This window comes from Falco rusticolus, chromosome 9 (assembly GCF_015220075.1).
Source record: "Falco rusticolus isolate bFalRus1 chromosome 9, bFalRus1.pri, whole genome shotgun sequence".
NCBI classification, from domain to species: Eukaryota; Metazoa; Chordata; class Aves; order Falconiformes; family Falconidae; genus Falco; species Falco rusticolus.
This window is the reverse complement of record NC_051195.1, coordinates 23,052,943-23,079,956: the sequence shown is the minus strand read 5'-3', so window position 1 is coordinate 23,079,956 and position 27,014 is coordinate 23,052,943. Positions and strand designations below refer to the sequence as shown.

The window sequence follows — 27,014 nt, the reverse complement described above, 5'->3', positions numbered from 1 at the left end:
TAGTTTAAAGCAACCTAGATCCTAAGTACTGCCTGCCAGGCACCTTTCTGATCATAACCATAACCCCACTGACAACAGGACTACAGGCTACCAAAAAGACAGCAGTCTATGCCAAAGCCCAATACCATGCACACAGAGCTACAGAAAGTATGCAGATAAAATCCACATTGTTCATTACAGTTCCTTCCTTTAATTAGCTGACTGTTGGACAGTTAAAAGAAATATACTGAAAATTGAGATTACTACAATAGGGGAGGTAACTATTTGGTAGTATGTGAAGTTAGGAGATGAAAGTGGAAGAATATATTAAAATAAAGAATACTGAAGAAACAGCAAAGGGTTAAAGGTACACATGCGAAAACCAACACTAACAAGGAACAAAAAGAAATTGATTGCTCAAACATTCACTGGGAAGTTAAAGCCAAAATTCAAGGATGAGGCATAACTGACCTCATTTAAACATCAGTTCAGAAAAATGTCTCCAAATCCTTTTAAATAAAATTGCTCAACACACACACTATTATCAACTCCATGTAACAACTACCTTAAGGGAACTTAAACCCCATGACAGTGTTTGAAAGAATTCTGAACGTAAGTACATAACTCCTCTGAACTCCCACCTCCCTTCTTTTAAGCACACACAATAGTTTACAAAGGATCAGCTTCATCTAAAGAGATGCTGTTCAAAATACCTGAAGGCTGCAATTTCTTCCCCATCTCATGACCAAACACTGCAACAATTCACCTAATGGCATTTATGTACTTAATGTGTGTATAAATTTTGCCTGCACAAAAATGAAGAGACAACCTGGCCTCTCTAGCCAGAGATACACAGTTTAAAAGTTATGCTTTCCAAGCTGTGCAGTTATCACTTGAATCTTCATTTGCAACTGATCCATGTTTTGGGGAAGAAGAAAACCCATGCATTTTAAAAGAATGTTTTATCTTGCAAAAGTTTTCATCTGAGGGTGAATATAGTAATTTTAAGAAGTTTCACTTGCATTTGAAGTTAGCAACAAGGAAAATCCATGGGGTGTTCTTGCGCTGAAAACTGAAAAGTTACATTTTTCATGTGAAGAACTTGAAGACAAAAACGTTTGGCACACCTGGACAAGTTCTTTCCGCAATTGAAAGCACATGTATCAGCAAACTAAACATCAAACATGCTTGTCTCTTCACAGTTCTCACTTAAAAACTTTAAAGTTGTTCCTGTGTAGGGTTGGGGGATTGATTTTTGCTTTTTTTCTGAAGTAAAATGAGGTTGCTAGCAGACAGCGAAGTGGAAGCTTTTCAAGTACCACCTCCCAGAGGAGCTACTTGCTAAGATGCACAGAAGTCTTACTAAACTCTTACTTTCTGACCTACAAGTTTACACACAGCAACATATTGTTTTTACCTGTCACCTCTCAAGCCAATTTGAAACAACCAGCTCAGTATCAGGCTGCTCAGCAAACCCTGATCCTGTTAAGTGATACCAGAGTCACACTTCACAGAATCTAACAGCTGAACCCAGCCCCAAGAAGCAGGAGGAAACTACGTTATATCTGTCCTGTTCTGCTTTGCCTTGCTCCCAAAACAAAAGCAGAAGCTGTCAGGAGGCTTCAGGGGGCCCTAATAAAACCACAGTAGTTAGATTTTACATGATACAGATTTTTAGTGCTGAGCTCCAGAAGACTTCAAAGGAAGATATCCAGAAAGTTACCTCTTCAGGGAACTGCCTCTACACACAGAAGGAGCTATCAGCTATTCTAGGAAGCACTGTCCTTTCCGCCCTTAAGTGCCACCAAGACAGTATTTATAAAAGGCTAACATTCTGAAGAGCTTCTAAGCTAGAGAAAATTTTGTTACTGAACTGTACAAAAAGTGTCCAATGGGTTTATTTTAATACATTTTATTTATGTATATTTTTCTATTCTGTCCTACCCCAGGCTTTACAGACAACTTCAATAACCAGTATACCGTTTCTCAGCTTCTAGTATCACTTCACTCCAACATCAGGAAGTAAGAGTTGCTTGGTGCATAATCCTTCAAGTAATTTAGAGGCATACTTCTAATACTTGTTTTTGAAGACTGACATATTAAAATGCAAATGCATTGCCCAGATTTCCATACTACAGTATTATTTTTTCCATTAATTGCAGATATTTAGAAACTTTCATTTTAAAAGAAAAAAGCTGTAACATCTCAGAGATCAATAAATCTTCAACTTAAATTTCTGGGAAAAAATGAGGGGTAGGAAAGCCATGACCTACTTTTCAACATCAGCTGACATCACCAAATCATTTATACAAATGAAATTAGTTTAAGCTAACATATAAAGATGATCAGAACAACAAAAAAAATCCCTTCAGTAACAAGAACAGCTTTCTGCGTAACTAAATTTTCAGAGGAAAACATTACACTTACAAAAGTGAGAAACCATCACATTACCAATTGCTGCAACAGCTTTTTCAAAGTAATAAACAGGGACAGTCAAGAAAAGTGAGGAAGCAAACAGAACCTGGGTACCAATACAGTTTGATTAAAAAATAAAAAAACACCAACAGGAAAATACTCATTTGGCAATTTCTTCACTGCAGACATTAATACATTAACAGAAAGCCTGCTGTGAATTACTTTTCACTTTTTAATCACATGGTACAAGCTCCAGATGGGATAGATGCCAAGTCATTTAAAAGCTTTCAAGTAATATGCATACACACCAGCATTTCATTTAACCTCACTCAGCTCAACTAAATGAAGTAATAGTACTCTCAATCAGGCTTAATTGTTTTAAGAAATGTGCAAAACATCTCTAGCTCTGCTTCAGTACAGTAACAAGCCACTTTCACTCCTAAGCTATTTTTAGAAATCATTATTTTGGAAAATACATCTACAGGAGCATACTTACAGATTGTATATCTTGTAATGGTTTTTATGCTTTGAATCCAAAAACCTTAAGTAGGAAAAAAAAAAAAAAAAGGCATGTATTAATTACACTGCAATAATGTTGACCTTATTTTACAGCATCATTAAAGTACCATCCAGCATGTGCAGTTCTGCATTCCAAGTCCCAGCTGGCCCTACAGTACCTCAAAGTCAAGGAGGCAGCATGTTGCAAACCTCACTCATACAAATAATGCAGTAGTATGAATAAGGCTACTTACGCAATGGAGGCCACCAAGATCTGACCTGCAACTGAAATATGTATGTTATGGTCCAATCTGTGCTGATTTTTAAGATACCTGCACATCCATATATTAAGTTGAGGAAGGGTAGTTTATTTTTAAAGCAGAAAGCATGGATTATACAAAGTATCTTTAAGCACTTACTTCCAATTTGATCATCTATGCAAAACACTTTACCACAGTGGTATTTCCCATGAAAAAAAGCAGTTAAAATAACATTCATATTTCTGTTAGAACAACCAGAATAATTTATTTTAATACCATTTTTTTTAAATGGCCATTATTTGCTACTGAAGTCTGAGGACAGTGCCTGATTATATTCTGAGTTCAGAAAGAAGGAGCAAGACCACTACACTTTTTCACATTCATATCATTTTCATGCTCATTTTGTAACAAAAACTTCACATACAAGCCTCAGAGAGCCAAACTGCAAACATGATTCATCAAAATTGCCATGATTATATATGATGTGTCACCTGGCAATGTTCAAGAAGAAATAACATACAAATGTTTACACTTAACATCATCAACAGTGTGTATCTGCACATCAGCCAGAAGGAATTTAATTAGCCATGACAGAACATGCTGTTCAAATTGAAAAGAAACACTAGCTGCTAAAATCCTGGAAAGCTCAAGCAAAAACAAGCTCTGGTTATCAGTCATAATATTCCAGAAGAACCTAGAAGAACTTTGTGGTTAAACCAATGCATTAAAATAGGAACAGATGTGAATGCTCCTTGTGCAGCATTGAGTATGAGATTCCAATTTCATTGGCAAAAATATTTCATGACTCCCACTTGTGCCCCTGTTGGCAGAGTTTGAGAGATTAAGGAAGATTGTGGACATGGCGATTTGTTTCAGGAGATGTCCCTGCTTGTGCAAAACACATGGGACAGCAAGGAGAGCTGACTCTGCTTCTGCCAGGAATAGCCACAAAGCTCAGTATAAGTCTTCATACAGGTATTTTCAAAGGACAAAATTCCAGCCAAAACCTCTCAAAGCATCAGTCATAGGAAACAGCCAGCAGTCCAGGTCGTACATCTCATACAATATTAGCATTACATTTGTCAGGATACTAGCTATTCAGAAAAAGCCCACTGGCATATCCTGGCTCAATACCAATTGTTCCAGAGCTCAAACATGTTGAACTTCTGCATAAAAAGCTTTTTGAGAAGAATTCCACAATAAAAAGACGACAGGAGCAGATGAGAACCTCCTGATTGCGATGTGCAGAATGCTGCATGATGACAATTTGTGCATTATTCTCGTTTAAAAATAGGAGGCAACAAACAACACTACTTTAGCATCCAGTTCCAAACAGGCACTTGATTTACATCTCTCCATATCTTAATTTGGTTGATTACAGTTTTAGGTGATCACCACTCCTTTTGATCTGAGTGTTTATGGACAACTTAATAATTACATAGTCATCCCCTTTCAAAAGTCTAATTTTCACATACCTACATACTTAACCAATAAAATTTATTTTCCTTCATACAAAAGTAACTGAAATAAAGGCTGTGAATGGAAGAGGGCCTTCAAAGGCTACTGCCTATTTATTTGAATTATTCCCACGTCATTTATTCAAAGCCCTGCCTTTGCCCCTGTCCTACAATTTCCAAAGGTGGAGTCCATCAGGGTCCACATATTTCACATGGCAGATGCAATGCACACATTAACTTAATGAAAAGGTGGCTCTGACTGCTGGTGAAGAAAGATGGCAAGATAGTCTGAGTTTGTGGGACAGCCTTTAACTGTCCCAAAAGGACAGCAAAAGGTTTTTCTTGTGAGGAAGCTGTGTGCAATGATACAACTAGAAAACACAACTTCACACCTCTTAACAATTCTAGCAGACATACACATTGTATGAGAGCAATTACAGATTGCCATGCTGAACCTCGCTGATACAACCAGCTCTGGAAAAGCGACTTCTCACTACCACATGACAGAACAAGGTCACTTTTGCAAGCCTGCTCAAATGCAGCCTCTGACGTTTTCAGTACTATTCATGGATAGTGAGCTTCAACAGGACCGTTAAACATGCAAAACTGAAACCCCCTCGAACTCGGCTGAAGCTAACTGCAGCTGAGCAGGGTCACTGCCTCCAGACAACTGACTCTGAGTTGAGGGTTATGATTCCTCCCAGTGTGGGAACTAAGGAGCCGTCTCAACTCATTTCTGTACAAACCTGGATGCAAACAGCTACCAGTGAAATTCAAGCAGTGCTAATTCTGCCTGCCCACAACCGTGAGAAACTTTCTGTGGCATCTCAAACCTGGGAGCAGCACTTTCTTGCCCAGATACACCTACTTTAACTTCACTGCATAACCATGCCCCTTACTGCATTATCCCCCCCATCCCCAAACACCAAGTCTCCTGGAGAGCTACTGAACTTAGGACCTCAAACGCCCAAGTTCTCAAGAGCATCACACAACTTAAAATCAGAACTTAAGGTCTTAAAAACACTAATATTTGGCAGTTTCTGCTTAGTTTTTAATGCAACATCTCAAACCACATTCTCCAGGTAGGATGCCGACTAAACAAGTCACAGCAATGCTCCTGAAACACTAAATACACCTTCCACAGCTGTATCCAGTAGAACAGAGTAATTAGATTATTTGGCATTAAAAATGACAACCTGTAGGTTGTCTGGTTTTCAGTTTGTTGTTTTTTTTTTTTTTTTACAAGATGTGCTATAAAGCATCACCAGCAATGACAAATTTTAGCTGATTTTTATCCTTATCCACAATTATTGAACACAGCCATATAAAAAAGCCTTTAAAGTTACCTATATTTACTACTTTAAATGAAAATTAACTTATCAAGCATTTCATTTATCGACTGAAGAAATGATACAGGCAAACATATTTTGAAATGTCATCAGCTATGCAAGGAAACTCAACACTGAGCAGAGACATGAACTGACATCTTTCTAAAAGTAAAGAATCTCCTTTTACGCCAACAGAATTTACTGAAGTAATTTTTTTTCACACTAAAGAGCAGATTATATGCATTTGAGATCAACTCAGAACAGCAGCCTGGCCTAGAACTCTAGAAACTATCATTTTCGTTGTTTCCAACATTTTTCAGGAAAGCTAACAAGGCAACATTTATGAGATCCAAAAATCTTGCCATTTCTATGAATCCGAACATACATCCTTTCCTCAGCAGAACATAAATGAGTACAGAAAAGCATATTTAAGATTTACAAAAGTAAGTTAAGGAAAAGAAAAATAAAACTTACCTTACTACATCATCAATGTTGTTCCGGTATACTCCTTCAAGCCTCTCCGCAGGAAAACCCATAGCAATTATGTTTGGATAAATATCTGAATATGCCAGTTATGGAAACATTTGTAAAGCATGTGAAATTTCTACAATAGTATTAAATGGACATTTATCAAATTTATAGCTGTACCCAAGTCAGAGCAACAACTCCAACTGACTCCCATATGTGAGCAATTCAGCTTTATATATGCAGTAATAAGGGATCTTTTCCATAAAAGCTGAGAGAAAATGGGGGTGGGGGAGAATCAGGAGGGAAACTTTTGAAAAGACAGTACTTGGACTACTGCCACTGTAACAGAAATCTGCTTAATCTCAAACACGTAACTTAATAGAAGTCTATGCTACTGGGCAGCTGATGGCCAAGATCCTTTAGGAAGGCAATCCACTAGAAAAGCAAGAGTCAAGTAATCCACTTCTGTCATACATTGCCTCACTACAATCACATAGGTGCTACACAGTGGTCTGCCTCTACAGTCTGAGTGGCATATTAAATCCAACAGGAAACTATTAAAATAGTCTTGTGTGACTAAATTGCAAGATGTTCCAAATTAAAAACCATGTTCAAATCCCCAGTGACCCCAAAATAGATGTATCGCACAAAACAGCAAAACAAGCGAAAAAAGCACATTCCAGGCATGCAAGCCTTAGCAAGGCTACATAAACACTGACAGTTTTATCACTTTACACGATTCCTATTTAACAGACCACTACAGAAGCTGCTAAGGTAGCCCTGCATGCCTAAATGTAATATATTGCAATACAAGGGAATGTACAGATCCAAAAAGGATTATGTATCTTGGTTATTAAAAATTCCCCACTTCTGGAAAAATACTCCAGATTCTTATACTGAACTGCCTGTAATTCACTCGCCAAAAGCAGCCTGAGATAAAGAACTTAGGCAAAATACCTCTTGGTAAAAACAAAACAGCACTAAGGAAAAAGGCCAAGTAAGAAAATTTTAAGTTTACATCTAGAGCCGATGTAGTAAAGAATTCACAACAAACTACTTTTCCTGGTGGTGTAAGAAAAAAAAATCCGTATATTGTTAAACTTAACTGAAGAAAGTACTCCCGAGTTTTACACATTATTAGAAATGATAATATAGTGAAGAAGCTTCACTGAAAAGCAAAACAGAAATGAAACTGGCAGCTTGAAAACAGACCATACCCTACTGCATTAACATACTCCTCCTCAAACTAATTTTAGAAAGAATAAGGACAAAGCATGATTTGTTTGAAGTTGGCCCTGCTTTAAACAAGGGGGCTGAAACAGGTGATTTCCAGAGGCCTCTTTCAACCTAAGTTATTCCACTTTTTATTTTTATGGTTAAAATATAACAAGCTCTAAAGAGTAATCATAGTAATCATCAGAATGGAAGGCACTGCAGCAGCTTCCAAGATATTAATATTCCAGTTACTTGGACACAAAGAAAAGCCTGAAGTAGGATACAAAATACTCTATCCTTGCAGAATTTCCACTGGCCCGAGTACTCACAGGGAAGCAGCATGGACCAAGCTCTGCATTTACAGTTAACTAGAAGAGTCAAACGTTAAGGACTGAATACAAGGAAATAGCTTTCTACTCTCAAAAAAAGAATTAGCATTTCCTATGTTGTAATCCAAATACATCAAAAAGATTATTTATGCTAGCAATGAGAAAAATATGAAAGTTTTTAAGAAATTCAAGTAAATATCTGTAGCTGCCTTAAATACAGACACTGAAAGGGGTTTGCATCTGGTCTCCAGTTTATACTGTACTTGCCCAAACCCTAAAAAAGCTTAACTTGGGAAAAAAACAAAAAACACCACCCCAAAAAAAACCCCAGTAAGTTGCTTAACTTTCAGAGTTGCTGGTAACTTCAGATACTATCAAATCATATAAATCTTAAAACTCTGAACTTCACTCTGAACATACTTTACTCTGCAAGTAGTCCACACCTCATTGTTAAATTAACAAAAGGCGCTATATAATTAGCAATGTACTTACTATTTTATCAATTACTACTTGCCATAAGCAGAAGAAACTGGTTATAAATCATGTGCACCTGCTCCATGCCTATTAACAGTGAACGACCTGACTTACAGCTAGCACAACCCATCACTCCCTCCTCATTCCCAATTTCTACCTACTGCCAGTTCTAACACTTGTTCTCAAAAACACTTCCTTTTGTGTCCTGCTCCAAGCAGCAGGGCTACATAAATTATCACAGCAAAATAACCCAGTGTATTAGCCTGCTTTCCACAGCACTTCTCCATAGAAGACAAATATTCATGCTAGCAACAGGGGTAAAATTAATTCATTTTGACACACCGCAAACAAAACAAAACTCAGTTTCAACTGTAGTATATCACCCATGAGACAGATGCCCAAACTTCACCAAACTACCATGTAACTTGCTTAAAATTTCTACTTACTATCACGAGCTTCACTACACATTTTTTTCCACACATTTCAGCCTGCATTTTACGTTCAGATGTTTTTCTTCTGCTGTTGGCTTTTCCTCTTCAAGAGGCTAAGACACAAGATACTTTCCAGGATTCCCAGCTGGTCCAAGATGGAAACAAGGCAGACAAGACACCCCAAGTGAAGGGAACAGAACACCTTCAACAGCAGCATTTCCCATTTGCAGGCTCACAGATTCATTCAAACACCAAAGCCTCAAAACACACAGGCTGAAGTGTTCCAATATAACCGAGGCGGTCTCACATTTTTGGGAAGCACGATCCCTTTTTGGCTGCTGCATCTCACATGACCCCTTCTCCCCTCCCTCGCTCCTCAAGGGCAATGCACAGCTTGCATGCATTTCTTCTTTTAAATTGGAGCAAGCCAGCAGAATTGAATGCTGAAGCTTATTCGTGCATCATTACAGGTGCATTTTTAAACCCAGAGCTGGTATCGCAAAAGGTGTTTAACACTATGCCCGTAAGTAAAATGGAAAGAGACTTGGGGTGGGGGGTGGGGTGTGTGTGTATGACTCAATTTTACTGATACTGATTCAGTAAGAGCGTTGTATGCTCTAGGTTTTGCAACCTGACAGCACAAAACCTGAAGTGTTGCTGAAAAACAAACAATTCAACAGTGGGGCAGGGGTGGGGGCTGTTTTTAGAAAAACATGATTGTTTTTCAAATAGGCAAGCCAATTTCTCTTCCAACTAAATAAAAGCATCCTGTAGTACCTTACTTATTATCTCAAAGTATTAGACTGGAATGCAATTCACACGCCACTGCTGACTCACTCTTCTGTCTGCAACAGATCTGGCATTAAAGGACACTGGCCACAGCAAGCAAATGACACTCTTCCAAGGCACACATGCATGCCTGCAGGCTTCTCCTGCACCAAACGAAAGCAAGTGACATATGACAAATGCATTCATATGTCTGCTGAAGATAATTTTATGTCTTTTTAATATATGCTTCTGACAAGCATGCTGAAGCAGCATGTTGCTTTGAAACTTTTGTTGATTCAAGCAACTGAAGAATGGTTTTTGCTTTAAGGATCAACCTAAGATGGAAGAAGAGAGTGAACGGCTGTTGCCATTTGCATAGATGATCTAAATCTCTAAGCAGAAATAGCCATTTCAGCACTTAATTGAAAAAGCTACCATAAAAACCAAGCTCTTCCACCCTTTCCTCTCCTGCAAAAGGATGCCCCAAGATCTGCAGAAATTGAAGGGGATGGTTGTTACTGCAGCGGTACTAGCTTGCTTTTTTCCTGATGCTGGAGAATGAAACAGTCGTCCTCAGGGACAGCCTGTGATCACTGCATGAAAGGGTATGGAGCCTAGCCAGTTACAGAAGCAACTGTCCAGTGAGCATCATCAGCAAGTTCTATCACCAGTCATGCTCAACAGTTCAGAGACACTGCTTTTCACACATCAGTTAGTTGAACATTGATTTCCAAAGCTGAAATTAAGATATTCGCTACCACAATGGGATTTCTTACAAAGCAGCTTGGAAACTGAGCTTACATTCAAAGCAGTAATTCTGAGTCATCATGAAACTGGTAATGATAGCAATAATTTTAGAAATCTGGAAGAACTGATGATCTAAAGTAAGTTCATTATCAATTTGGGTGGTTGTTTTTTTTTTAAGACAGGCAAATGAAAATAGAAAAAGCCTCAGCCATTTATTGAGACCATTCTACAACACACACAAAACAGTTAACCAAACTGTCGGAACTACCAAAACTTGAAATGGGCTTCCTAAAAACCAAAATAAACCCAGCCATGTTTTGCCAAAGTAGCTTTTCCTAAGAAATCCATTCCCAGAAATGCTTTCAACAGTTTTTAAAGCACTCATTCCTTTCTCAATCTTGTAAACATGGAGACTGGGATTTTAGTTAGCAATCATAATAAAAAATACATGAGACTCATGATACGCAACAGCACAACATTAAAATGCCATCCTCTACTTAAATTTGTACTTCTAACTACAAAACTTCAGCTTTCAAATGAACAAAGATGACACTATGCTATACCCAAGGAAACTTAAAATGTAAGCACCCAATAATTTTGCGAAGTTACCAAGTGCCACAACAAAAAACCCGATACTCTGTCAATATTGAGACATACCAAAGCAAGTAATCCATACACCACTTCAGAAATGTCTTTGCTCTAATGCTGTTTGTAGATTTAACAGAACACTGTTCTTAAAGCCTGAAATCGTTCCCACATGCTAAAGATGATAGTCTTTCCAGTTGCTATGAGAAAAATCCTGTATCATTATGCAAATCAGCAGTTATAATCACTTTCAAAAATAGCTGTCTATATATTCACATTATGCCAAGATCAAATTAAAGAATATGCAGTATAGATGTAAAAATTTTACATACATACAGATATAAAGGCAAATTACTCACGTTGATGCTGTAACTGATTCTGCTCACAAATTCAGCCTTTCTCCTAATAACGGAAGGCGGCCAAAGCAGCATACCGAAATATTTACCAATTCTTAAGTTTTTAAACAGCCACATGGAAGATTTAAAAATAGACAGCTATAGGCTTTCCTACAATGATCAACATTCTCAGTATCTAGAATGTGAGTCATTAGAATAAGTAATTTTATGAAGTCCTATTTCAGAGTATTTAATCCCTTATCCTCGCTCTACTCATGAAGGCAGCTATTAGCAGAAAAACAGAAAGCAAATGATCTAATCTTCCTATTTTATAAACATACTAGAGCATGCAGTGCTTAATAATTTACGTACAGATTTACTTTTCAAACCCAACACTGATGACAGGTTTTAAATCAAAATGCAAATAAAAAACAACTTTAAAACTATTAGCCATTTACAAGCAAAGGCTTCAGGAAGAGCTACCAGGCATTAGATTTCATCTTTCTTTAAAAAGGAATTTAAAACAAACTGAGTGCTCCTGAAGCTGTGAATGATGATCAGTGTTTCCAGTCATGCTTTGGAGCCAAACTTACTGCAAAACCTGAACCTGACACCTGCAAATAAATGGACAATGCTTTTTTCCTGAGCCTCAGTTTCCAGCTTCTAAATATGTACCTTATTTAACAAAGAATAGATTTAAATTGGTGAATCTATGGCCTGAAAAAAGCTTTACAACTGCCAGGAACACGAATTTTCACTTCCAGTTCAGACAAGGCATGTACTCGCTTTAATCCACTCCTGAACAGCCCACTCCTCATTTGTGTGCAAGCTGCTGTCAGTACTGCTCCACTACACAACACCCATCACCCTCCTGGCTGCAGAGGGACACAGCGCAAAGGAAACCAGCCTCTAGCACGGGGTTACCAAGCTGTCAACCCCTAAGACCCATTTGATAGCAACACCAAAGAGCAGAAGAACATGACTTTGAAGTCTCTGAAAGTTGCTTTGTTGTCTCAATTTGTCTGCAATTTTCAGGAATTCTGACTTCAGTAACCATGCAACATGGTCTAGTGGTGCATCTGGCCCTACCAGCTATGAAGTGTCAGTGTGCTAACCTCAAGTCCTTTAACTCCAGCTTAAACAAGTCCGTATAGCAATGGCAAGAAAAAAAGAACTGTTCTTGCTGCTCAACAGCTTGACAGCCTGAAGCTACAGGGGGAGTGTTACGAGAAGTGTCCACACTCCATCCCCAAACAGCTTTAAGAGTCCTGACAAATGGCCAAGCTCCTATTAGTGCCATTTTCATGACAGCATCCCTACCAAGACGACATAGAAAAATATACCCAGCCAAATCTAGAAGTTTCTAGCATATATACTGATTAGTCTGTGCACATGCATACTTTTTTTTTAATAGGGGGCACTGCCATTACCCAGCATGAAATGCAAAGTAAGTTTACTATTTTTCTATGAGTCTGGATGATTGGGAAGTATAGAGGAAACGAACAGGAAGAAAGTTCTTCAGAGCAAAGGAGGATTCCTTGCAGCCAGCCAGCTGCACTTGCCAATTCTACCATCTGTGCCTTAAAGAACAAGAAAAGAGACCAACTCAGATGTGGCTAAGAAAAACATCTTATGATTTAGAAGAAATGCATTTAACCCCTTAATGCTCAGTATTTCAACTACAACATCTTTTTTTATTTTTTAATCTTTCAGCTTGCAATTTAAACGCAGCAACCTAAACAAGGAACAAAACTGCAACTCCTTCATATCCAGGAGGCAAACCTGTCCAGATGAGGTCACGGAGCTGACAAAAGGTCTAGAGGGGAACTCAAATTCATACAGCGTGAAGTAGTAAATCAGAGGATGCTTGAAGATGATACTGCCAGGCTGTCTCAGGAACCAGCTACAACCACAACTCACTTCCATCCCACAGCAGGGCTTTACTATACTGCATTTGGGAAGTATTCCCAGAGCAGGAGTCTGTCCCTTCATCTGTGAGGTGTATGAAATGTGTCCTGGAGCTCTGTGCCATACAGAGGCTTTGCTGAACAACTAAAAGGGCCATAGAGATTGGAAAAAACTCACACAATCTACATAATAAGCAGACACTTTTTTCTTTTTTTTGCAAAACATGCTATCAACCTCAGAAATGTCACAGCATAAATACAAAAAACGGTAACAAAGAAGCATGAAAAGATTAAAGATCTTGTTCCGACAAACACTTGAGAGAGACATCTTAAACTTCCATTTCAACATGGTTTGGAATCACAAATAAAGACAGGAAAGCATGGGGATATTAAAGGAAACACAAGCTTACTGTGAAGACCTGCAAATCCCTCTAAAATAGCTGATGATATTACAGGACAGAAAAAAGCTACACTTCCCATTAAGACAAAGCCAAGAGCAAACAGGTGCATAACAAATGATGCAACAGCACACCACATTATTCGTGTAAAATTTGACAGAAAGAACTCCTCAGCTGAGGAGTCAAAGACTGGGTCTCAACTCCTCACTCAACTTCAAGTCCAGGTCTACAGCACCGAACAAAACCCTACAGTCACAAGTTTCTAGAGGTCAAAACATGCAGAGGTCCACTTAAAAAGGCTTTTTGTTTCTGCTCGTGCTTTGGAAGAAGCCACATCTCATCTTATCATACGTACCCTGCCATCCCAACTAGCTGCAGCAACACACAGCAGCCCAAGGCCAAGAGCTGAGCCAGCGGCAAAGGACAACTGTACATGTGAGGCTAAGCAGCCTTGCTCAAGGTAACACGTCTGCGGAGTGGATCTTCTCAGTAGGCAGCAATGCATATGAGAAGCTTGATGGCTGCATCTTAGTTTGAGATTTCTGAAGTGATAAACTCACAAACCAAACTCAACATGAAGGCTTTCAAGGAAGAGTACAGAACCTCGCTGGTACATGTTCTCAGCACACTACCCACCCTTTGCAGGATCTCCTTAAATGAGCACCAATGCGTACTTAAGCATATCCTAACTTCAAACACCCACAGAAGAAATACAATAATTTTATTCAGTAAAAAAGAAGTCAGCACAGAGAGTCACTACTTCGATATTTACTGACAGGAAGTGAAAAATAGCTCAGTCTCAACTTTTTGCAAGTCTGAAAGGACATCCAAAACTGTCAGAGACAAGGGAATTTAAAATAGCTATTGGGCTGAAGGACAAACGTCACACTAGAAAGTTTTGTAAAATATAAGATACAAACCTAGGATCTGTACAAATTAACCAAACCTTAACTTGGGGGTGGGGGGGTGGTAATCCAAGAGAAGATAAAAGCAAGCAGCAAAACAAGACATAAGGACATCCTAATAAATTGTTTCTCAACCAACAAGCCCAAAGTAGATATTATTTTCATTCTAATAAGATCTAGTGTTTTCCTCCTCTAAATGTTAGTATAAAAAAAGGACATTACTTCTCTAACTCACCCACACAAGAAATTAAAGAATAGAAAATACACAACTACTTCAATTCTAGCCCAATATATACCCAGGCAATGCAATTTATTAAGCAGAGGCTTCTAAGGAAATTAATCATGCAATTAAAAGCTATTATACTACAGCTCTAAAAAAGTAGAATTAAGTTTATAAAGCCATTTCTTAAGCACTTCACTACAAAAAAATGGGTATTAAGCAGTTTTTATGCACTGCTGCATGTTGGGGCCGTGAAGCTGGGACTTCATCTTTAAAGGGAAAAACACCAGCTTTTGCAATAGTCATCTTCCCAAACACAGAGCAGTTGAATTTAATTTTTTAGCTACACAGTCAATTACCATTTGAATCACAGACCCCACTACTTTAGCTACATTGCCTAAAAATCATTCTTAAGATAACCTAGATATACGCAGCACGATAACAGCCTAATTGCACAATTATTTACTTCCATTCTACAAAACATCTTTTTTTCAGGGCCTCACAGGCGAGACAGTAAATGAGGCAGATAACAGGAGCAAAGAGAACGCTGGCTTGATTTAGAAACTGGAACAAGGATTTGTTTACATCTGAAATATCAATCTGGGACTAAGATACACTTGAAAACTGACAGCAATCTCTGAACCCAGAGTAGAGTCAACCACCCACAAAGCATTCGTATTTCAGAAGAGATCCTCCTCTACAGAGCTACTTATGAATGTTCCCATAGTTTCAAATAAAATTCCCTTCTTACAGTACAGAAGTCACCATCCCAGTAGCTCACACGAATCCACAAACGTGCACAGCTTTAATCCCCAAAACCTTCACAAAAGTGCCAAAATCAAAGGAGCCCACAACTACCCTAGTATTTAAGATGAGGCATCAGGTATATGCAGCAACCACTACTCACAACTCCAGGCTATATCCCATTTACCACCCCGAAAAAGCTATGCAATAATTAACCTTCAATATCCACTCTACATTAGGCACAGTAAATGAATACAAATCACATGTAGCTCCAAGTTCCAGAGTCATCGCTGGGTACTCGGAACTAGAAAAGAGGTGCACTTCAAAAAGGAGTTAGTTATGACTAATGACAGCAACTTCGGTCTGTAATGTAATTAAGGGATTTGACAGCTCAGCTGCCTATTGCCTGCCTTTTCTTCCAGTTCTTCAGAACACAACTATTGTCCCTTAAATCATTAAACAAGAACCACCTTCTTGTTTAAACACGTAAGGGAAGCCTCTTGGCTAAGGTACCAGGGGTGTAATTTGTCAGCTTATGCAGTATTAATGTGGCAACAACATTAATCCATTAAAAATATAATTTCATTTAAGAAACTATTCAGAGATTCACAACTGGCAAAAGCAAGTTAATAGACACTTTTACCTATAAAAGACACTTTACCTATAAAATTTCAGCTTCGTAGTTAATACATTCTGAAGTTTAGTTTTGGCGTAGCTTTACATTTTTTAGCACAGGGATTTTTAACATAATGTGTTAATAAAACACATTCTTTCAGTCATGTTATTACTGAACAAATTATATCAATTGCTTCCACAATGAAGAGGATGTAGGTGTCCAAATCATCCTACAAGGAAGAAAATGGAAGACACTTCTCTTCTAGAAGAAAATTATAAAATTCTGTATTCCTCTACGTAGTGTTTTAACATGTAATTTAGTAAATACTGCCTTTCTCTACAGCAGTCACTGTACTTCAAAACCTTTTGGCAATTAAAAAAAAAAGTTAAGTGAGACGTATTAAGTGTAGCACTGGATAGCGCAGGAAAAACATTTTTGTCCCAAAGACATCTGCTGATCATGAGCCTAGCAGCCATCAAAAGCCAACTAATCTTTCCGCATTTATTACAATGCGGCAATAAAATAGCCATTTCAAGTGTTGCATAAGCTCCACACTCAAGGCTATATCCTTTCCCTAAATACACCGTAACCATCTCATGAAGTCAGTGGAAGTCACATGTAATTATCTTGAGGACAGAAAAGCCTTCCTGACTGGCACAAGTTCCTAGAAAGATGCACTTTCAAAATTCATCAACCTTTTTCCAAGACTGACGTTGGACCCAGTGTTGACACATGGTCAACCAGTTACAAGGAGAGCTAAACCAAGAGCTTAGTGGGTGGGATCTTCAGAAGTCCTCAACACTGACTTAACCATCCTCACTGAAGTCACTAGCCAGCCTCAATAAAGATAATTTCTCAAGGACCTCACATGCCAACACCTCATCAGTCTTACTGTATGAGCTAACTTCAATTTTTCCTAAAAAGAAAAAAAAAAAGCTCAAAACCAGTACCAGTCCTAGTAAAGCTTGCATTTTATTCAGCATTACCCTCTTAATGTTTAACGGCAAAGCTTTAGATGTTCTGAAAATTACACACACTTAATTAAGCTTACAAACAGATGCCAATGAAGATTAGCTTCAGTTGTGTTTTTTTTCTAAAAGGTCACCATCTAAGAAAATTTTATAAAGCGTCCACATTAGCTGCACTCTTTCCCTTCCCCACCTTCAAAAGAACATATAGTCATCACTTCAATAGCAGAGCTACGTGAAGCCAGGAACCAGTTTGCAGCTTTTGTCGATTTAAAAGTGTGCACAGGCAGTTATTTTTTAACTTCATGTTTAGCTTGTGCAAACAGTCTCCAGCAACACTGCACATTGATTAAAAATTTCTGATGATGCAAGATCAAGTAGTTCATTAGGAAGCCCGCACGTCATTTAAGTAAGCGCAAAGAGATGAGCTGTAAATTGTCAAGCATCTTTTAAGTCCCTTTCCAAGGAACTGCAGTCAAAAAGCAGGGCAGAAAGGGGCTGGGGTTACTTTGAATGGATGCAGTGAGGGTTGCAAAACAGGGCACTTGCTCGAATGGTTGGGGTTTTGTGCATAGGCTTCAGCTGTCAAACATCACTATACACAAACATGCACGTACTATGGCAATATGTCAAAGTGGGGGGGTGGGGGGGTGGTGTTAGGTTGTTTTTTAGGAAAAATAAGCAATCCAGTACATCTCTAACCCCAGAAGAAGAAATGCAGGAACACACTTGTATCTATCACCACTTGGCATTCTCTATCTGGACAATTCAAAAATCTTGATTCTTGGTATGTGCAGAAAGACCAGTTTTCCCAGGATCAAATACATCCTACAGCAAGCAGGTAACTGAATCAAACTCTGGGAAATCCCCAGCCAGTACCGTTTTACTGCTGTCTGTTCAAACACACTTCTTGGATGAATTCAGAGCAAAACTGGCACTAATCTTCTTGTCCAAAACCCAACATCATCCCAGGCTCCAGAAGCCAAACAAGTCTATCGGGCTCTTAACACTGCTAAGTAACATGGTTTACTCCAGAACAAAGAAATACTTTTCGACCAATAAAATGCACTGCCAGTAGGTTTTTTCTAGTTTCTTCTAAACCCTTACCAGTCCTTACTGCACTTGTGTGCAAGAAAAACTTCTGAAAAAACATCTAACAAACTTCAATTTTAAAATGAAACCAAATATTTCAAACGAATGGCATTTCCAACTTGGGCTCTATTTTTAAACACGGTATATACCTCGTGCCACTAATTCATCTTTTTCCTGGAAGCTAAGCCATTTTGAGTGTAGTCACATAATTTAACATTTCATTAAAAATGCAACGAGTTTTAGGAGTGCAAACAGCATAAAGCAGTATGACATCCTAAGAAGCTTCCACTTGCAATTTTAGCATTCTCTGCTTTTCATTATATGGGACAAACTACATGCGAGACTTGTAAATAAACTGCACCCAACATCTAATCTGTACTGAATATTGCTGCAGTTTATATGACTATGTAGGTCACAAGCAACACATGCTTCAATTAAGAATCAGGGTAGGCATGCTCTACTCTATGCTTAGGCTAGATGGCCATTACCACACGTAACAGAAGGCCTGGAAACATGAGACAAAATTTAACCAAAGCTGTAATGAGCACAAGAAGCAGTTACACGATTTTTTCCACTTTAGTCTCAAATTGTTAAGCCACTTGCTAAACTCGGTTATGCACAGACCTCTTAAAGCACAACCAATCAATGCAATACACAATACTTGCATGCACTCTCTTCACTGTTCCCTGCAGTAAAACGGTCAACAACCAAGGTGCACAATTTCAGAAATACCAAACATCATAGTGCCACAGAAAAATATAGTAGTCATTGCTTCATAAAGAAATACAGCCATCTTACAAAAAAGCCATTAATTCAACCTTTCATTCTCACCCATTTGCACCAAAAGTATCAGCGTTACAGAAATGAAACCAATCCAAATAGATCAGAAATAAACATAATACCTGAAATAAAGTACTAAAAAACCGACATAATGCCTCTATCTTTAAAACCCTTTCCTCTTCTAATTTCATTTTTTTCCCCAAGAAGTACATAAAAAGACTGCTCAGAGAGAAAAGAACATTTGATTAGATGAAAAGTAATGTTAGTATGTTTTTTAAAGACACTTGTTTCATAATTAGCACAGAGGACTATTCTCGTATTATGTACATAAAGCTACTGATTTTGGGAAGTCACTATTTCCCTTTCCTAAAATCCTACGTTATCCACACAAGAAGAATTCTTAACCAACTCATCAGGAACTGAGAGTCCCAAGCATGATGTACGGTAATACATGCACCAGCCCCAGTTTTAAAAGGATTTGACACAGCCCAACGCTGGAGGGGTGGACGGACAGGAGGAGATGTCCTCAAAAATAAGGGCATTTGGTACTCCAGCACCTAATCCAGCCTGCCTTTTGGCACTTGGGTGCTCCCTGCAACGCCTTGGGAGAATCAGCTGTGACAGAAATACGAAGACTGCAAGTCTTTCGTCCACCTGAAAACACGAACACACAAACCCTCCCTCCAAGTTGAGTAGAAGACAAGACCACAGAATACAGGCTGGAGATGAGGCACCTCACCTGATTTACTGTAGATTCATTTTATTCACTTCCCAAAGCACAGGTTGTAATCACCAGCTACTAAGTATTTTGGAGCCACTACCATCCAACTACTCATACAGAACTATTTACTGCAGGAGGAATTTACACCTCCATTTCCCCTATCCCGGCTAAATGCCCAAATCACTGGGCTATCCAGCTCATATCAGTCTTTCTTTTAGCTTGACAGAAGTAGCTACCCTGAAATAACCAGTAATCTATAACACAGGACACTCCTACAGATACGGGTGTGCAGGGAAGCAAAACTGACCAGCAGAAATGCAGATGGTAGCTTGTTTCGATCAAAAAATTTTAAGCTCCAGCACACAGTGAGAAAGTAGATTTGGGTACTTGAACCCCAGTCCTCCTGCCACTCACTACATGACTTGCTTTCCCAAAAGCTCACTTAGGTTTCAAGTTTTCTCTACCTTCATCTAACATCACATGGTTGGAGAGCTAACTCCCAGCTCAGTCCTCTGTTATGCGTGTGAGAAATAAACAGGTTATTTTCCAGCTACCAGATATGGTGAGCAACAATTCCATCAAAGCCCTGCAAAAAGAACATCTCTAAAAAGCCTGCACAAAGTGATAAAAAATTAAACTTTCACTTCTACAACAATGTCAGCCTTCAAGTAAATCCATTCAACTGTACAGGCAGCAGTCTTCATTCATTCATTATCTGTTCAAAATGTACAGCTACAAAAAAAAAAAAATAAGACTAAGAATAAGCTTCTTCCAAAGATAGTTTTACGATCTTGAAAAAAAAACCCAACACCTTTTCTATAAATTTCACTACAGAACTGCAGCCAGCTGCTTCTTTTAGGAAAACCAGCCTAAGCCCAGTGTTCAGGGGCCTACTTCTAATGTAAAATTCTAAGAATAAAATTAATGAGACAAAGTTAAAAAACAAGCAATGAACTCCATTTGGCATATCATTAGCAACCTTGAGCAAAAAAACCAAGGTTCAACATTCACCTATTTTCTTAACAAGAGCAGATGACTAGTTAAAAGGTCTGTTTGGATCAACAAATCTCTCCCTACCAATGGCATATCTGGGCAAAGATATCTGAAACACCACACTCTTCAACTGTGAAGCCAGAACATCGTCGTTTTGCCACCACTTAACTCTTCTTAAAACCACAAAGTTCCCAGCAAACCCATCACTCACAGAATAAAAATAGTAATAATTAAAAAAAAAAAATCAACTCAGACTTCTATCGTTAAGTCAGCAGTTAAGGGCTGCACTGGCCTATATCAGCATTACAGCTGCCCTAGTCATAGGCCAACGAAACAACCAAGTGCAAATGTTTAAAAATGCAAGCCTAAAATTACATTTTATCAGTACTATGAACAGAATGCAAGAACTACATAGCAGAGCTGCTGCTTTTTTACTAAAAGCTAGTAGCCACCTGCTAAAGTCACGAACCTTTCAGGCCACTTAAAAGCCCCCAAAATTTTAGGCCAAGGCTCAGTTCAACAGCACAAGCGCTGAGCTAGTCACAGCTGTTACCAGTTCTAAGCCTGCCCAAGAACTAGATTTATCTGTAGTGCTTGCTATGGCATGAATGTGATTGCTCCAAAAATGAATAATTTTCACCCTGATCCTGCTGCAGCACAGAAAACACTCCTTCTACAGGGATAAGACTAGCTCTGAATACTGCTGTCAATATTCATTTTTCCTAGGACAGTTCCAACTCTTAAGCGAGGTTCTTGCTCCAAAACCTCTCCCAGTAATGGTCTTGCTCCACCATGGAGAAAGACCATGACCACAGCACAGCCTCTACATACCATTAACTCTGCAAGGCACTCAAAGCTGAACATCTGCCTGCCACTACTACTGCACATTGTTTGAAAGACCACCAAAACTATACACTACCAATGCTTTCCTATGGTTTGACTCAGTCATAATTGCATACTAATTACATATTCCAGAATTACACTGCTCACAATCCTCCTCGATAAAACCCAGTGCACTCTCATTTATAAGACATCCTTGTGTTTACTGTATCTGAAATTATGCCAAAGCACTGTTCGCGCATGGCATTAGGAAAAAAGGTATATTTTTTAATCTGGAAGAAGTGCCACCTCTTGTCATCAAGAACTTTGCTACATCGTATGGCAAAAGAGCACAAGCTCTACTTTACTGAATCTGTGAAAATCAGGGCAGAGGACACAGGCTTCGCCTCTCCTGCTGCACAGACTGAAGCAACCCGAGTAAAGCCACAGGCCTGCCACGACTGTATCTGCAATTCAAGACGAGTTACTAAACAAAAAAATTATTTTAAAAAATGCTCTGGATCTGAGTCACGGCAGGACAGGCGCATTTTCTATGCGATCCGAAAAATCAGCAGAGCCGGAGATCAGCGGCGGACCCGCGCTGCTCCGGGAGCGGACCGGGCCGGGGGGCGGCAGCAGCACCTCCGCGACCCGGGGGCGGCAGCAGGCAGGCTGCGGCCGCCAAGGAGCGCTAACGTGAATCCTCGCCATCGCGGGGCTCCCGTTACTCTGCCCGGCGGCCGGGCCCCGGCTCAGCAGCCGCCCGGACAAAAGAACGCCGAGGCGGCGCAGCGGCGGCCCGGGCGAGCCCCAACAGCAGCTGCCGGCCTCCCGGTGGAGAGGCACCGGGAAGCGCGTTAGGTAACCGCCGCGCAGGTCTGATGCAATAGCTGTACGTGCAGCGCCCGGTGCCGGGCCGCGTCCCCGGCGGGAGGATACAGGTCAGGTCCAGGTCGAAGCCATCCTCCTGGTATCGCCTTTTGTTCCTGCTGACGATCTCTTTGATGATGGCGGTCATGTCTGGCAGCCGGGGTCCGCTCCGGGACAGCGCGCAGGGGCCGGGCGGCGGCAGGGCGCGGAGCCGGGAGGCGGCGGCGGGCCGGCGGCCGCCGGGCGGCCCCGGGCGCGGGGCCTGCTGCGCCGGCGGCTCAGCCCCAGGCGGGCACGCCTCCCCCCGCGGCGGCGGCGGCTCCCGGCGACGGCGGCTGCCCCCTCCTCCTCCTCCTCCTGCCGCCGCTGCGCCGAGCGGGGCGGGAGCAGCGGCGGCGGCGCCCGAGCAGAGAGGGTCCGGAGCCGGGCCGAGTCCCTGAGGGTGCCGCCGCCGCCGCCGTCTTTGAGGCGAGCGAGGCGGAGGCGGAGAGAGCAGCTCTCCGGCGCTCCGGGCCCCAGCAATGGTGACAGCGGCGCGGGGCGCCCCCCCGGCCCGGCCCCGCTCCGCCCCGCTCCGCTCCCCGCCCGGGGCGGCGGCGGCGGCGGCAGCGGCGGCGGGCCCGAGGCCGCGCGGTGGGGCCGCGCCGCCGGGCGGGCGGGCGGGCGGGCGCTCCGCGGCGGGGCAGCGGTGGCGGCTCCTCAGGGCGTGCGGGCCAGCGGCGCGGCCTGGCTCATCCCCCCCGGCCTGCTCCGCGCCCAGCAGCGCCGCGCCAGCGCTAGACTCCCATCATGGCTGCAGCTTCCGAGAGGGGAGGCAGCGCCGCCCCGCCCCCTCCACCGCCTCCGCCGCTCCGAGAAAGTAGTCCCCCGCGAACCGGCCAGCCGCCGCCCCGCCCCAGCGCTCCGCCACCCGCCTCGCCCCCGCCCGCCGTCCCGCCTGCCCCTCTTCGCGCCGCAACCCCGACTCCCGCCGCCCCGCGGGGGCGAGGAGGTGGCGGGCGGAGGGATACCGGCCGCGCGGAGAGACGCCGCTGTCGCTGCGCCGAGCAGCGGTACTGCGCCGAGTCACGTGGGCGACCCGCTGCGCTCGCGGCGGCCCCTCCCCCCGCGGGCGGAAGTGGCCGGGCCGGGCCGGGCCGTGAGGTGAGGAGCGGAGCGGGGATGTGCCCCGCCTCCCCCCACACCGCCCGCGCCCCGGGGCTGAGCCGGGAGCAGGGCCCCTTCCTGCCCGTCGCACTCCCGCGGCCTGCCGGCGCTCGGGGCCCGCGGCGGGCGAGGAGACGGGGCCGCCCATCCCCCTCCTCCCCGATCGAGCTGCTCCGCAGCGCGGCTGGGCGCCACGGCGGCTGCGCCCGCCACGACGAGGTGCCCGGGCTGGGCGGCGGGTCCTGCGCCGGTGTGACCGGCGGGGGCGTGCGATAACAGACGCGGTGCGACCCAGAGCCGGGGGGGGGGGGGGGGGGTGCATCGGCAGGAGCCTCCCCCCGCCCCTGGGCCGCCGGTGCGGGGTTTAGCGTAAAGACGAGCGCTGGCCTGGGGCTGCTGCCCGCCCTCCGCCCGTGGTACGTGAGCACCTACCGCCCCCTGCAGCCGCCCGCGCCCCGCGGCGGGGGGTGGCACCTGGTGTCCCCGGGGCCCGCCGGCGGTTGAGCGCGGGGGCAGGGACGGGAAGATGTCCCCCCGGGTCAGGCCGGCCGGCCGCCGCCGCGCTGTCTTCGTGGAGCTTTCTGTCCCACTCCTTTCCCTGCCCCCGTGGGTCACCATCATCCCGGACAGGGGGAAAGGCGCCGTCTCAGTCTCCGAACCAGCCTTTAAATTCCTTTAAGGCTTTAGCAAATAAATGCCGTGGTACGGCAGGGTTCTTCACTCTGTGCCGAAAAGTCCTGTAAGTCTTCGGGAATTGCCGGTGTTAATGATTTGCAGGCAAATGACCATCAGGTAGCCTGTCGCAGCTGCTGACCGTGAATGCTGGCTGTAGTTTCAGTTACCATTTTCCATCTTTCTCACAGTTTGGTAGAGCATGTGGGGGGGGTTTTTTGGGGGGGGTCCCTTTTGTGTGCAGAGACAGGTGAAATACTAGTCTATTGAGGTAATAGCAACTTGGAATGTATGGCTGCTGTGAAGTGTCATAGATGTAATCTACTGAGGATCAGCATCTGCCCCAACTGCTAAAGGATCAGGAGAGAGCCTGCCAGATAATACATTTGAAGAAACGGGGTTAGTAGGCAAAGACGTTTATACATTCGCCTCCCTCAAAAATACTGCCTTCGCATCATTCTCTTGTTGGACGGTAAGAAATGTGAGAGATATCCTGTGGAGGTCAAAGATAACATACCTTCGACAGAAGCCTATTTAAAGGGAGTGAGAAAGCAGTGGTTTGCTTTATGAAAGAGTAATGGACATCTCCAGAACTCTGCAAGGAACAGAAACAAAAGGAAAACAGAATCACTTCCTATACCCCTAGGAAAGAGACACTATGGAAAGGACTAACCTTGTGGGAAGAGGAGAACATATTCACCCCTTTTTCCCTTCTCTCCATGAAAAGCAGATTATGTAAGCTAGGCAGGTATCTCCCTAAAGAACAGATCCTGCATTTAATTCATAAGTCCGCCTCAAATGTTTTTGAAGCTGGCAGCAAAAGACCTTGTTGAAGAGATTTTGTATCTCGCTAGATCCATCAGACTACAGTGAAGAAGGCCCTCGCTGAAACATGAGCAGGAAATCTCTCCGTGGTTTGCTTAGGAATTGTGTTACCCAGGGAATGGCTATCAAGTAAGTCTGAGAAGCGGAACTTGTTAAAAAATAGCACAACTGTGTATTGGTTGGATGCCATGGGAAATTGGTTAATAAGCAAAGCTGGCACACAGGAAAAATTGGATAAAACATGGTACTCTATGTGTATGAGAAGATTTATTAAATAACAATTTTTGCATGTATAAATTACGCAATACTTTGCAAAGTTCCTTTTCCTTTCTGAGGAACAGCAAAAAGGAATGAAGAGTGCAAGATAAATTCAGGGTCTCACTCAATCTTTACACAGCTTTTAAGAGAGGTGCTGAAGTCCGGCTGGAGCAGGAAGAGGAATGGGTGGGTGAAATGCTACGCTTTGCCTTTAAGGGCTCAAAATAAACTGGAACATAAGGTAGAGGGATTTCCTGGGTTGCTGCAGCCTTCAGCCTTTGCAAATGCTGTTATTATATAATTCCTTTCATAAATGTATCAAGTTTCATCTTAAGATCTTTTGCCACCATTATTCCCACTGGGAAGATGTTCCCAGAAGCTTCTTCTGATTTTCATGCTAAATATATTTGTGACTGGTTTGTATCCATTTATTCCTGTGCCAGCATTGGCCTTAAATAGCTCCTACTCCATAGCATTTACCCTTTTTACCCTTTGTGCGCCTACAGGCAGAAATGTCCCTCTTAGCTGTTGTCTATGTGAAGCTAGCTGAGCTCCCCTAATTTGCCATTCTCCCTCATCTCAGCAGTGACTTCCTGCTCCAGTTTCATTATTGTTTATTTCTCTTCGATACAGATGACCAGAGTGGCATGCCATGTTCCCGAGGGTATCTTGCCATGGTATTAATCCCTTACAAACTCTGCTAGGGAACATTGCTCCCAAGACCTCTCAGGGCCTTGTTTTCTTGATCACATTGTCAGCTCATAGTTATTTTGCGATCAACTCATGTGTGTGCATTGAGATCGTACTGTTCCTTTCCCAAACTTTAAATGTATGAAATGAATCCATGAAACCTGCTTTTAGGTCCTGGACTTGGAGGTGTCTAGCAGATGTGGCTAGCAAATCGAGATCATCTTTGAAAACATTTGTGAAAGTCCTCAAGTCCTGACTGTCCCTCTCTTTCTAATATCCAACTATGTGTACATCGCTAGGAAGTTGATACGGTTTAATTGAAAGTCCTTTTGCAAGATTCCCAGTTCCAAGTCAGACCAAGGCTAAAAAGCAGTCTGAGCAGTAGATACCTATCAGTGATCATTGTGTCAGCGAGGCCTGGGATGGATTTTCATCACACCATGCAGCGATGATCTTTGTAACAACAACCACTGCTGAAATCTTGTGATCCAACCTACAGGACTATGCCAGCAATTAGTAGGATAGGGAAAGAGAACATGATTATGCCACTATTAATATTCATGCTGTGCCTCCATCTTCAACTCTGCACACAGGTGAAAGCCCACTTTAAAAAGTTACATAGAGGTCTGTAAAATCTGAAGTTACTGAAGAGGTTGGACAGGACTGCTTGCTTTGCCACTCTTCAATATCAAATGTAGGAGTTCCATATGAAACTAGGTGGCGATGGGTCCAAAATAGAGAGGTAGGTAGTGGCATGGCATGAAGTTAAACTGTGGAACTTGGCTACAAAGTGCCACAGATGCCCAAAGTTTTTGAGGAGAGAGTACAAAAATTCATGGAAAAATTTGCTATAAAATACAACGCATCCTCTTGACTTGGTAAGTCTGTGATCTGCGAGTTGGTGAAACTTGGAAGAGTACTCTGAGGAAAAAACACTACATGCTTTTGCCCAATTATGAAGCTGTTCCTAGGCATCTCCTTTCCTCCAGCTTGGTCTTTACTTTCCCATCTCTCATATTGTTCTTTCCGTACACCATGCCTTGCTTTCTACTTATCTCATTTCATCCGTATTCCCTCTCTGTGTGTTTTGTTGCTCCCTGT

General features: G+C 42.2%; 1 protein-coding gene across 2 annotated transcripts in view; it reads right to left on the bottom strand.

The window, feature by feature from the left end:
* Positions 1–22,567, bottom strand: part of PTEN (phosphatase and tensin homolog) — a 49,782-nt gene extending 27,215 nt beyond the window's left edge. The window contains exons 1-3 of one of the 2 annotated variants that reach the window (XM_037399077.1): positions 22,392–22,567; positions 6,412–6,496; positions 2,891–2,935 (exon numbers count right to left, since the gene is read on the bottom strand). In XM_037399077.1, the coding sequence (XP_037254974.1) occupies positions 2,891–2,935; positions 6,412–6,496; positions 22,392–22,470 (209 nt within the window). In that variant the 5' untranslated portion in view covers positions 22,471–22,567. Of the gene's footprint in view, positions 1–2,890; positions 2,936–6,411; positions 6,497–22,391 lie in introns of those variants that run through there. The other variant, XM_037399079.1, reaches the window with a different exon arrangement.
* Between the last annotated feature and the right edge of the window lie 4,447 nt (positions 22,568–27,014).